The 13,289-nt window shown below is 45.3% G+C and overlaps 1 protein-coding gene across 2 annotated transcripts in view; it reads left to right on the forward strand.

The window, feature by feature from the left end:
• Positions 1-13,289, forward strand: part of zgc:162879 (ras and EF-hand domain-containing protein) — a 47,484-nt gene that overhangs the window by 7,352 nt on the left and 26,843 nt on the right. For both annotated transcript variants that reach the window (XM_055661031.1, XM_055661030.1), the window contains exon 2: positions 10,145-10,294. In XM_055661031.1, coding sequence (XP_055517006.1) covers positions 10,145-10,294 — 150 coding nt within the window. The remainder of the gene's footprint in view (positions 1-10,144; positions 10,295-13,289) is intronic.

Below are 13,289 nucleotides of genomic sequence, written 5' to 3' on the forward strand. Positions count from 1 at the left end.
AACAGTATGCTTATTCCATTGAGTACTTCATCAGTGACCGAGAAATAAGTTTCAGTCATAGATAGAATCATAGAGCATAAAAACAGGCCCTTCGGCCCAACCTGGCCATGCTGACCAATATATGTGTAGGAAGGAATTGCAGATGCTGGAAGATAGACACAAAATGCTGGAGTAACTCCATGGGAGAGGCAGCATCTCTGGAGAGAAGGAATGGGTTTCAGACCGAAACCCTTTGTCAGACTGCCCCATGTACACTAGTCCCACCTGCCTGCGTTCAGCTCACATCCCTCTAAACCCGTCCTATCCATGTACCTGTCAAAATGTTTCTTAAACGTTGCGATAGTCCCTGCCTCAACTACCTCCTGTGGTAGATCGCTCCATACACTCGCCACCCCCTTGTGGAAGTAAGAGGTTGTTCTCCTTTGTTAGCTTAGAAGAAATAAATCCTCAACCTATAACCTCTGATTCAATAGAATGAGGTCACCCAAGAGAATAGGCGAGCTCCACTTGAATCTCTGGAGACTGACACTTGAAGCTTCAGTAGTTATGTAAGTACTTGGCAGAAGTGTACTGAAGTGTTGCGTACACCCTGAAGGCGATATACACAAGATTTATAAGGCTGCTACCTTTATGTTGATCTTTGACTTCAACATTCATGAGGGGGAATGAACAGAGGGCCAAGAGCAGGCATTAACTCTGACATCAGGTGCGCTGGCACATTTCTGATTGTAGAAGGATGAGAGGGCATCTTATTGAAACATATAAGATTATTAAGGGATAGGACACGCTAGAGGCAGGAAACATGTTCCCGATGTCGGGGGGAGTCTAGAAACAGGGGCCACAGTTTAAGAATAAGGGGCAAGCCATTTAGAATTGAGATGAGGAAATACTTTTTCACACAGAGAGTTGTGAGTCTGTGGAATTCTCTGTCTCGGAGGGCGGTGGAGGCTGGTTCTCTGGATGCTTTCTATAGAGAGCTAGATAGAGCTCTTAAAGATGGCGGAGTAAAGGGATATGGGGAGAAGGCAGGAATGGGGTACTGATTGGGGATAATCAGCCATGATCACATTGAAAGGCGGTGCTGGCTCGAGGGGCCGAATGGCCTACTCCTGCACCTATAGTCTATTGTCTATAACGTGATATAGTGCAAGGATTAGGAGGTTGGTCATGCATTGGGAATTGGACCTGGTTTCCTGATTCAGTCAGTCTATGGAAAGGCTTTGTTATAAGGTAAACACAAAAAGCTGGAGTAACTCAGCGGGACAGGCAGCATCTTTGGAGAGAAGGAATGGGTGATGTTTCGGGTCGAGACCCTTCTTCACACTGAGAGTCAGGGGAGAGGGAAACTTGAGGTATGAAAAGGTACAAAGGACAAAGATATGAAAAGAACAAACTTAAGCCAGCAATGATAATCAATGAAAGGTGGAGCCCACAATGGTCCATTGTTGGCTGTAGAAAAGGTGATAATGAGTGGATACAAACAGTGAAACCCAGCAGGATGGTAGTGAAACTATTAGGACAACTAGGGTGGGGGAGGGCAGGGTAACTAATTTTGGTTACGTATAATTACTCTTGTACCCAAACCCTCTTGTAAAACATGGTCTACTTCCCACTTGGCTTTGTAAGTGCTTGCAGTGAAGTTTCAGTGATTCATACACAGAGATAGCCACATCCCTCAACGTCAATACTTCGCAGAGTCTCAGCATTTAGAGGTTGTTGCCTTTCGCATTAGGTCGACCACACTGGGTGATCTCACACATTTCCACATCATACGACGACTGTAATGTTCACACCTATTCATTTAGCCTCTCTATCTTGCCCGGAGCCTCACTGCATCCTCCGCCAATCCCACACTGATGTACATCACCTCCACTTTTCCTCTCTTCATGTCATAGTCATTTCTTCATTTGTACGGGTGTCAGGGGTCATGGGGAGAAGGCAGGAGAATGGGGTTCGGAGGGAGAGATAGATCAGCCATGATTGAATGGCAGAGTAGACTTGACGGGCCGAATGGTCTAATTCTACTCCTATTCCTTAAGGCCTTATAGGAGCAGAATCTAGGCCATTCAGCCCATCAAATCTACTCTGCCATTCAATTGCAGGTGATATTTCTTTCCCTCTCAACCCCATTCTCCAGCCGTCTCCCCATAACCTCTGACACCCTTGCTCATTAAAAATCTGTCAATCTCAGTTTTAAAAACACCCACTGACTTGGCCTCCACAGCCGTCTGTGGCAATTAATTCCACAGATTAACCACCCTCTGACTAAAGAAGTTCCTCCTCACCTCCTTCTTAAAGGTACATCCTTTTATTCTGAGGTTGTGCCCTCTGGTCCTAGACTCTCCTAAATCTACATTGATTGGATACCGCTGGGATCCCACTAGTCACTGGAAATATCAAGCACTGATTTACACTCATCCACAGTTAATCCCGTTTTAGTTTTAGTTTAGTTTAGTTTAGAGATACAGCATGGAAACAGGCCCTTTGGCTGACCGAGTCCGCGCCAACCAGCGATTGGTTACACACAAGGGACAATTTGCAGAAGCCAATTAACCTACAAATCTAAACGCCTTCCAGATGTGGGAGGAGACAGGAACAACCGGTGAAAACCCACGTGGTCTCGGGGAGAACGTACAAATTCTGTACAGACAGCACCCCTGGTCAGGATCGAACCTGGTTCTCTGACGCTGTGAGGCAGATAGTCTACCGCTGCGCCACCATGCCGCTCCTTTTATTTCCTGACATTTCATCAACCAACCTTTCACAGTGTTGGGATGAAGGAGAAAACCAGGGCACCTGGAGGTGTCCCGCACACTCGCTGAATGAACATGCAAACTCCACAAAGGCAGGACTGGTAGTCAGGATTGAATGTAGATCGTCGGAGGTATATTTGGTCTACCACCTCCGGTTGGCACGGTGGCGCAGCTGTAGAGTTGCTGCCTTACAGCACCAGAGACCTGGGTTCAATCCTGACTACGGGTGTAGTCTACACAGAGTTTGTATGTTCTCCCTGAGACCACGTGGGTTTTCTCCGGGAGCTCTGGTTTCCTCCCACACTCAAAGATGTACAGGTTTGTAGGTTAAGTGACTTCTGTAAGCGATCGCTAGTGTGTAGGATAGAACGTGTGTGTATGATCGCTGGCTAGCATGGGCTCGGTGGGCCGAAGGGTCTGTTTCCACGCTGTATCTCTAAACTACAACTAAACTAAATTAAACACCGAGCCACTTTGCCAGCCTTTAGATTTTAATTCAAATATTCAACGATGAATCGATGATACTTGACGTGCAACTAGGTACAGTAAGACTCTTTATTTTTGCATACAATCCGGTAAAATCATACAGCAGGCTTCACCTGGGCAGTACAGAAGGAGTCGCCATGTTTCCGGTGCCCACACAAAAAAAAAAAAAATTCTTAGTACAGTCTTATCTTCCCATAATGATGAAGCAGGGATGTTGTTACACTTAGCTGCAGGAGATCCCACACAGGGTCCCTCTACCTTCTCCACGTCCCCTCACTGGGTCCCTCTAGTTTAGTTTATTGTCACATGTACCGAGGAAAAGCTTGACAATGAAAGGGGCCCCACTGGGCTTGGTGGCCCTTCACCGGATCCCCATTCATTCTCGCTCCCCCCCCCTTTATTGTCAGCGAAAACCCTGATTTCACATTAAAATTTTCTTCTTTCCTGTAACATCTTCCATGTTACAAATGTTGACATCGCTGTCATAGTTCGTCGCAAGCTTCCGGCGACAATCAGTGGAAGCCATCACTTGTTGCAATAGACGATGGTGGTAGCAGAATTAGCTCAGGATACTTCCAGTTCCCAGTCCTTCTGCTGTGGGGCCCACATTAAATTTAATCATTTCAATACCTTTATGGAAAATCCTGTAATTACCACTGTTTCTTAAAGGCCCTGGGGCTACCACAAGATTAAATATCCCTTTCTCATCGCACAATACTTGATCTAAAACAGAACTAAAACAGTTCGGGTATCCTAGTTAACATTTGTCATGTCAAACTCATTTGCAATATTACACCTCATAGTTCAAACGTATCACCCATTACAAGTAAGACCAAGGGTATGGATCGGCAACCTATAGTTTGCTCATTCCTGAGAATTTATTGACTATCCTTCGATATTGATTTCGATATTGTTGGGCTTCTGGTTAGAAGTTTGAGAGCTGTGAAGAATCAGGGACTAGTCACATCAGATTAGAACATACCTATTCCCCGAGTACAAAAATAAACCAATTCTATTTTAAGACACAGAAGGGCAGAAAGTGCTGAAGTAATTCAACAGGTCAGGCAGTATCTCTATCCAACATAGATTGGTGACGTTTCAGGTCGAGACCCTTTTTCAGATTGATTCTTCTCGGGGAGACGAAAGCTGGAAGAGAGGATGACTGCACATTTATAGAGTCATAGATGACCCAGTGTGGAAACAGGCCCTTCGGCCCAACTTGTCCACACCGGCCAACATGTCTCAGCTACACAAGTCCCACCTGCCTGCGCTTGGTCCATATCCCTCAAAACCTGTCCTATCCATGTACCTGTCTGACTGTTTCTTAAACGTTGGGATAGTCCCAGCCTCAACTACCCCCCACTGGCAGCTTGTTCCATGCACCCACCACCCTTTATCTATAATAGTGGAACAGCAGGTAGTACTGTTGCCAGGTTCAATACTGACCTCGGATGCTGTCTGTGTGGAGTTTGCACGTTCTTCCTCTGACTGCGTGGATTTCATCCGAATGCTCTGGGTATATTATTTAGTGCAAGATAAAGTCCACTGGAAACTAAGATACTAAATCTCTTTTGGAAATATGTTTTTGCAGTGTTGTCTAATTATCCAGTGAATGACAGAGGGCAGCATTGTTCCTGACAGACATTCCTGCTTAGATTAATTATCACAATAACTTAAATGTCTCTTGAGAACACACCCATGTCACATGTGACACCTGAATGGTGGTGAGTAGTCGCCCAAAGAGTTGTACCTTTTTCTGGTCGTCACTGGATTTTCAACATGTTGAACATTTTCGGAGACCTGCTGAGACTATGACGGGTGTCGGCAAGTCACCGAAAAAATTGCGTAAGTGGGACAGGCCATTTAGTGCAACCAATGACAGTCCATACCTCATGTCTGAGGTTAGTGTTGTGTAGTGTTCAAGAGCCTGATGGTTATTTGGAAAAAGCTATTGTTTGAACAAGTGGTCATAGTTTTCAGGCTCTGTGGGTCCCTGCTGATGCTGGCTGACTTAATAATGTTTAATTTAGCATTGTGGCCAGCACAAACATTGTGGGCCAAAGACCCTGTATCTGTGCTGTATTCCCTATAAATATTGATGGAGAACCTGCCTCAACTACCTCCTCTGGCAGCTTGTTCCATACATCCACCACCCTGTGTGTGAAAATGGCTGTCCCTCAGGTTCCCAGTAAATCTTTTTTCCCCCTCATCTTAAGCCTGTGCCTTCTGGTTCTTGACTGCCCTACTCTGGATAAAAGACTCTGTGCATTCAAATGTTTCCAGCATTTTCTGTTTACATTTCAGATTCCCAACATCTGCAGTCTTTTTAACTGCTACACTTTGTTGCTTGAATGAGCCATTCAGACACAGTTGGCCATTCTCTCTAACATCACAGCTTTGGAAAAACGTTGTTAACTTGCGTGTTTTCCAACTTTGAAAGGAAATGACTACATCATTAGGTGGCACGGTGGCGCAGGGTTGCTGCTTTGTAGTGCCAAAGACCCGGGCTGGATCCTGACTACGGGTGCTGTCTGTACTGAGTTTGTACCTTCTCCCCATTACCTACGTGGGTTTCCTCCGAGATCTTCGGTTTCCTCCCACACTCCAAAGATGTGCAAGTTATAATTGACTTGGTGTAAATGTAAAATTATCCCTAGTGTGTGTAGAATAGTGTTAATGTGCGGGGATCGCTGGTCGGTGTGGACTGGGTGGGCCAAAGGGCCTGTTTCCGCGCTGTATCTCTAAACTAAACTAAACTATATTACTGAGCTGTCCTCTCACCAACTAGAGAGCGGTCCTGAGCTATCTCATTGGAGACCCTCAGACTATCTTTAAATGGACTTTCCTGGACTTGCAGTAAACGTTATTCCCTTTATCCTGTATCTGTACATTTTACGGCCCGATTGTAATCATGTACAGTCTTTTCACCGTCCGGATAACAAAAAACAAAAAGCTTTTCACTGTACCTCGGTACATGTGCCAATAAGCTAAAGTAAACCACAAAACAAAATTAAATAGGTACAAAATGCTGAAGTATCTCAGCAGGTCAGGCGGCACCTGTGGAGAAAATGGATAGGTGACGTTTCCTATCCACTATCTCCAGAAATGTTGTCTGACCCGCCGAATCACTCCAGCACTTTGTGTCTATCTTTGGTGTAAGCCATCATCTGCAGTTCATTCATTTTACAGTGAAAAAGTTTTGAATCCATCAGAAGGGTTTAAAGAAGGGTCTTGTCCTGAAACATCACCTATCCTTTCCTCCAGAGATGTTGCCTGACCCGCTGAGTTACTACATCTTTTTGTGTCTATCTTTGGTTTAAACCAGCAGTTTCTTCCTACACGATTACAATCAAACAGTCCACAGTGTATAGGTGAAGGACAAACCATATAACAATTACAGCACGGAAACAGACCATCTCGGCCCTACAAGTCCGTGCCAAACAACTTTTTTCCCTTAGTCCCACCTGCCTGCACTCATACCATAACCCTCCATTCCCCTCTCATCCATATGCCTATCCAATTTATTTTTAAATGATACCAATGAACCTGCCGACACCACTTCCACTGGAAGCTCATTCCACACCGCTACCACTCTCTGAGTAAAGAAGTTCCCCCTCATGTTACTCCTAAACTTCTGTCCCTTCATTCTGAAGTCATGTCCTCTTGTTTGAATCTTCCCTATTCTCAAAGGGAATAGACAAAGTGTTCTATTTATTCTTCTATTGTTCCAGCAGAGATTGATTCACCATTATAAGCATTTAATCTTCATTGACTGGGATAAACATTCAAGTGAATACCTTTATATAATTGTCATTGCCTGATTCCCATTACAACCCTCATGGATAGCATGTTGTGTGACATTTATTGCAACTGTTAATAATTCCACTATTGCAGTGGTTATATCTGTCAGCTCTTGCCTTTCAAAAGTCTCATGACTGGAAAATATATTTCACAATCCCACAACTTGTGCACTGAGGCAACAAGCTGGGAATATTTGCAATTAATTGTAAACTTTGCGATGAGTTGTCCAAACGCCACACCTAAGGAAAAATACGTAATGACAGAAATCATTTCTTGTCCATACTTGTTTGAAAGGACCTGAAGGAGAAAAACAACACGGAGACAATGGATTCTGGAGGGAGCAACACAAAACAGATACCTGATTGAGTACACGAGCACTTTTGTGTACGTTTATATTGAAGATGAACAAAGGGAGGGGGGGGGGGGGGGGGAGATTTATTAGGAAACTGATGGATACCTGTTTTACACAAAACATCACCTATCCATTTTCTCTAGAGATGTTGCATGAACCGTTGAGTTACACCAGCATTTTGTGTCTACATTTGGTGTCTGGAACGAGCTGTTAGAGCAGGTAGTTGAGGCAGGTACTATCGCAACATTTACGAAGATTTAGACAGGTACATTGTTGGGACATTCAGATGGATATGGGCTAAATGCAGGCAGGTGGGACTAATGTAGATGGAGCATATTGGTTGGTGTGGGCAAGTTGGGCCAGAGGACCCATCTCCACCCTGTCACTCTGTGAGATCCATTCCAGTTAGGAACACATTTGTTGCCCTATAAAGTGGTGGGTGCAGAACCTCAACAAAAACAGCTGATGCTGGTCCAATCAATTAGTTCAAATTGAGAGATTGTTGCTACCTAATGTAAGGCAAAGGTACTGAGCAAGATTGCTTCCCCCCACCCCAAAAAAAACCTATTCAGAGTAAAATATATTTATACAGAACGCGCACTGTGTAAAAAAAATCCGCTTACATTCTCAGCGTTTATACATCAATTAGTGTAATGTTCTGTAGTGTTCACAAACTAACTTTATATCAAGTACCCTTACCACTCATGTGCCCCCCCTGGGGTGATTAAATCAGACATTACTCCAGTACTTAAGAAGGAACTTCAGATGCTGGTAAATCGAAGGTATACAAAAGTGCTGGAGAAACTCAGCGGGTGCAGCAGCATCTATGGAGCGAAGGAAATAGGCAACGTTTCGTCCCGAAACGTTGCCTATTTCCTTCGCTCCATAGATGCTGCTGCACCCGCTGAGTTTCTCCAACACTTTTGTCCACCCTCATTACTCCAGTACTTTGTGTCCGCCTTCGGTGTAAAGCAGCATCTGCAGTTCCTTGTCTCTACACAGTCTCAAAGATGCTTCTCACGTGTAAATGGTGAAAGTTATCTCGTCAAAGCTATTTAAGAAGGAACTGCAGATGCTGGAAAAATCGAAGGTAGACAAAAATGCTGGAGAAACTCAGCGGGTGAGGCAGCATCTATGGAGCGAAGGAAGAAACGTTGCCTATTCCTTCGCTCCATAGATGCTGCATCACCCGCTGGGAGAGGATCGAGGGGGAGGCAGGGTTGAGCAGCCCCCGGCCTAAAGAATATGTGTGTTATGATTGTGTTTATAATTTGTTTGGTTGTTTTGTTGTTTGTCTTTTGCACAAAAGTCCGCGAGCATTGCCACTTTCATTTCACTGCACATCTCGTATGTTGTGTATGTGACAAATAAACTTGACTTGACTTGACTTGGGTATCTTTTAGCATTTTTGTCTACCTTGGTCAAAGTTGTCTTGGTTTTTTCTCACCGTCTTATGACGCCGGTTCAATGGATGTGAAACACAGCAGCGAAGCCCACGCTGATAATAAATCACAGGGGCGATAATGAAATAAGTGCAAGTGCGAGGCAAAGATCTTCGCTATAGGATCTTTGGTGCGAGTAGTGTGGGGATTCTGCTGAGGAGGTGCCGCAGACAGAGTGTGGTCCTCCCCCAAACAGCCCTGGCGTTGGCTGCACAGAGCCCCAGCCAATCCCGGAGTCACGGGAGACACAGATCAGCCCTGATTTGGCAGAAGAGGAGCTGAATAACTGGTTCTGGTGGCCGGCCAAGTGTTCAATGGGACACAGTCACTCACACTGTGGGACTTGTTTATTATCGCTCCTGTGATTTAGTGTCAGCGTGGACTTGGCTGCTTTGTTTAACATCGACTGGAACGTACGGTTTGTGTCGCCGGTGAGAAGCGGCCGAGACAACTTCGACTTTGGATAACTCTCGCCATTTACATGTAAGAAACATCATTAATAACTGCGAAGAGACAAGGAACTGCAGATGCCGGTTTACACCGAAGATAGACACAAAATGCTGGAGTAACTCAGTGGGACGGGCAGCATCTCTGGAGAGAAGGAAATGTGATGTTTCGGGTCGAGACCCTTCTTCAGACGCATTGGAGTAATGTCTGATATAATAATTTCCATAGTGACTGAAGTCTGAAGAAAGGTGTGGACCCGAAACATCATCTCTCTATCCCTGTTCTCCAGGGATGCTGCCTGTCGGACCCGCTGAGTTACTCCAGCACTCTGTGTCTGTCCGGTTTAGACAGTATTTAACTCTGACCTTCCTGGCATTTATAGTAAATTAGAAATCCTTCTTCTTTTTCGTGTGGGTGCACAGCCTAAAGTTGTAGGACAACTTGTTCTATTTGATCTTCCGTTTGTGCACGTCGAGTCGATTAGAAATCCTGATGCAATGTTTCAGGGTGTCTTGTGTACACTCCGAGTAAAAGCAAACCTTGCCTCTCGCCCCAGGTTCGCTCTCCGCCTCCACCCGCCCGCCCAGACACCGCCAATGTTGAAGAAAGTGCCCGGGGCAGCGGGCGGGCGGAGTGAGTGGAGCCGGCAGCGGCTTCACACGGAGCGGGGACTGGAGCGACCCGCACTGGGCCGGGGGCTGCTCAACCCTGCATCCCTCCCTCTCCCTCTCTGTCCCCCCCTCACCACTCACTCTGTCACACACACACACACACTCTGTCTCTCCCATTCTCTCTCACACACCATCTCTCTCGCTCTCTCCAGAAAGTGCTAACGCCTTGTCCTGTGTGTCTCTGCCCCGCAGCAGGGAGAAGTTGCTGCAGTTCCACCAGCTGATCCGAGCCGGGCCAGACCACACGCTGTGCCATCAATACGAGGAACTGGTCCGCGGGCTGATTAAAGACGGCAGGATCCAAACCATGGAAACTGACAACCTGGAGCTGGCCCTCAAGCGGTAAGGAGTAGCGACAGTGGGCTGGTTGGTCCACTCCTGGACAGACAAACAACATGCTGGAGTAACTCAGAGAGACGGGCAGTTTCGGGTCGAGACCCTTCTTCAGACTGGGAGTCAGGGGAGTGGGAACCAAAGAACTGCAGATGCTGGTTAATACACAAAAAGGCACAAAGTGTTGGGAGTAATTCAGCAGGTCAGGGCAGCATCTCAAGAGGTCATGTTTCGGTTTGGGACCCTTCTTCAGATGGTCGGTTAATCCTGTTAGAGATTTTAACTCAAACTAAGCATTAAAAGTTTCACAAGAGGTGTTTTGTTTACTAGACGTGTCATTAAATTTCTTCCAAGGTTCAGTGATTAATTTCAATGTGGTTTTACCATTCTATGTTTGTCTCTCAAAGAGTTGTGTAGTTGAGTTGTGGAACCTTCAGCTCAAAGACACCTTCAGTTTCAGCCAGAATCTGTACTGACCACCAAGCACCTGTTTTACACTAATCCCACCATTCTCCCTACATTCTTTAGAATCTAGAGATACAGCGCTAGAGATACAGTGTGGAAACAGGCCCTTCGAAAAACCGAGTACTTGCCGACCAGTGACCCCATATACCAACACTATCCTACTTATTAGGGACAATTTACAATTGTTTTTAACCAAAGTAATTTAATCTACAAACCTGTACATCTTTGGATGTGTGGGAGGAAACTGGAGCACCTGGGGAAAACCCATGCGGTCACTGGGAGAATGTACAAACTCCGTACAGGCAGCACCTGTGGTTAGGATCAAACCCGGGTCTCTGGCGCTGTGAGGCAGCAACTCTACCGCTGCACCACTGTGCCACTCTGTATGGCTCTGCGCTAAGATCTTTGGTAGTGAGACAGCCCAGAGGAATGTTGCACTAGAAAGCCCCGTTAGTTTCTAGAGATGGACTGAGCATTCCTTCAGCACTAAGTAAATAACTCGTGATCAAGCTCACAAAAGGAAACCATTAGCTCCTGATCACATTGACGTTTACTAGAATCTGATGTCAGTGAACCTACATTACATTATTGCAGAAGGTCAGAATGTCTTGACCATGCTGGACAACCATTAATACGACACAAAGTCTTTGCGGAAACAATGTTGAGATTTGGATTCAAGATTCCCACATTCCAAAGGCATGCAGGTTGGAAGGATTCTTGGCTTCTGTAAATTGCCCCCCTGGTGTGTCGGGAGTGGATGAGAATGTGGGATAATATAGAACTAGTGTGAACAGGTGTTCAAGTGGTTGGCGTGGACTTATTGGGCTGAAGGGTCTGTTTCCATGCTACACTTTTCAACTGAACATTGTAATCATAAGAAATAGAAGCAGAATTAGGCTCGTAGCATAACTAATCGAGCCTACCATGCCATTTGATCATGTATGATCTATTTTTCCCTCTCAATCCAATTCTCTTTCTCCCTGTAATCTTTGATTCTCTTGCTAACCAAGAACCTATCAATCCATGCTTTTAAAATACCCAATGACTTGGCCTCTACCGCTAACTGCAGCAATGAATTCTACAGATTCACCACCCCCTAGCTAAAGACATTCTTCCTCATCTCCTTTGAAATGAATTGAAGTCACGGTGAAATTCTTTCCTTGCGTACCCAAGGTATTCAATTAGTCGCCCAAAGAAACATAGAAAATAGGTGCAGGAGTAGGCCATTTGGCCCTTCGAGCCTGCACCGCCATTCAATATGATCATGGCTGATCATCCAACAAGCCCATAAAGGGTGTTTACAAAGTACCCCCGGGCCATGTCACCCTTGGTTCTCCCCCTCCTCACGGCGGCCCCCCTCCCATGCCAGGTCCTTTCTAAAGGAACATCCAATTATCCCTCACTGTCACGTCAACTCTCCCAGTTTCTGTCACTCACCCTTGGGGCAATTTACAGTGGCCAATAAACTTACTAAACTGAGCTGTGCGAGGAAATTGGAGAACCTGGAGAAAGCCCACGTGGAGAACTCACAGGGAGAACGTACAAACTCCGTATAGACAGCACCCATAGTCGGGATCAAACCTGGATCTCTGGCGATGTAAGGCAGCAACTCTGCCAGTGTGCCATCCTAGATGGTATAGTGGACTGGTTACGATAACTGTTTCAAGCTGGATGCTTTGTCAAACGGACTTATTTTTTGGCTGGCCTTTAATTTAAAAAATCAACCTTGAAGGATAGTTATAGTAACTTTTAAGAATGATAATGTCCTCTCCCATATCTTTGTTTATTTGGAGCAGTTTGAATTTTCAATGTTCCTTCCGGGACAAAGTAAGTTTAAATCTGGCTACAAATGACCTGGGTAAGGCCATCTACAAAGATCTTGTGTCAGAGGTGCCCTGAAACCAAAGGAGTAAATAGTCGCGAGACATGTTACAGTTGTGGTGTGGAAGATACTTTTAAACATGACGTTTGACGCAATCAATTGGTCAAAGATCAACAGGATCAAAACAAACGCTACAAAGATTTGGATGATGCATCCTGTTAGTGATATTTTGTAAATGTCCAAAATGTTTATCAAATAGAAACATAGAAATAGGTGCAGGAGGAGGCCATTCGGCCCTTCGAGTCAGCACCGCCATTCATTGTGATCATGGCTGATCGTCCCCAATCAATAACCCGTGCCTGCCTTCTCCATAGAAACATAGAAAATACGAATTAGAAAATCTGTTGTGTAAAATACTCTTGTTGTTGAATGTCGGAGATAGTGGTGGAGGCAGATATGATGGTGGTGTTTAAGAGGCTTTTAGTCATGGATAGGATGAGTTTAGAAGGATATGGGCCCAATGCAGGCAGGTGGGACTAGTGTAGACGGGCATGTTTGTTGGCGTGGGCAAGTTGGGCTGAAGGGCCTGTATCGACGCTGCATGACTCTATGATTTGTCACAGTTTTGATGACCAAAAGCACATTCGGGAAGAGCTCAACATCTGAGGGGAGTAAGTGTTTTAATTAGTAGCGTTGCTGATTTAATTGGGAGAAGGT

The sequence above is a fragment of the Leucoraja erinacea genome, chromosome 33, assembly GCF_028641065.1.
Source record: "Leucoraja erinacea ecotype New England chromosome 33, Leri_hhj_1, whole genome shotgun sequence".
In the NCBI taxonomy this organism is placed as follows: Eukaryota; Metazoa; Chordata; class Chondrichthyes; order Rajiformes; family Rajidae; genus Leucoraja; species Leucoraja erinaceus.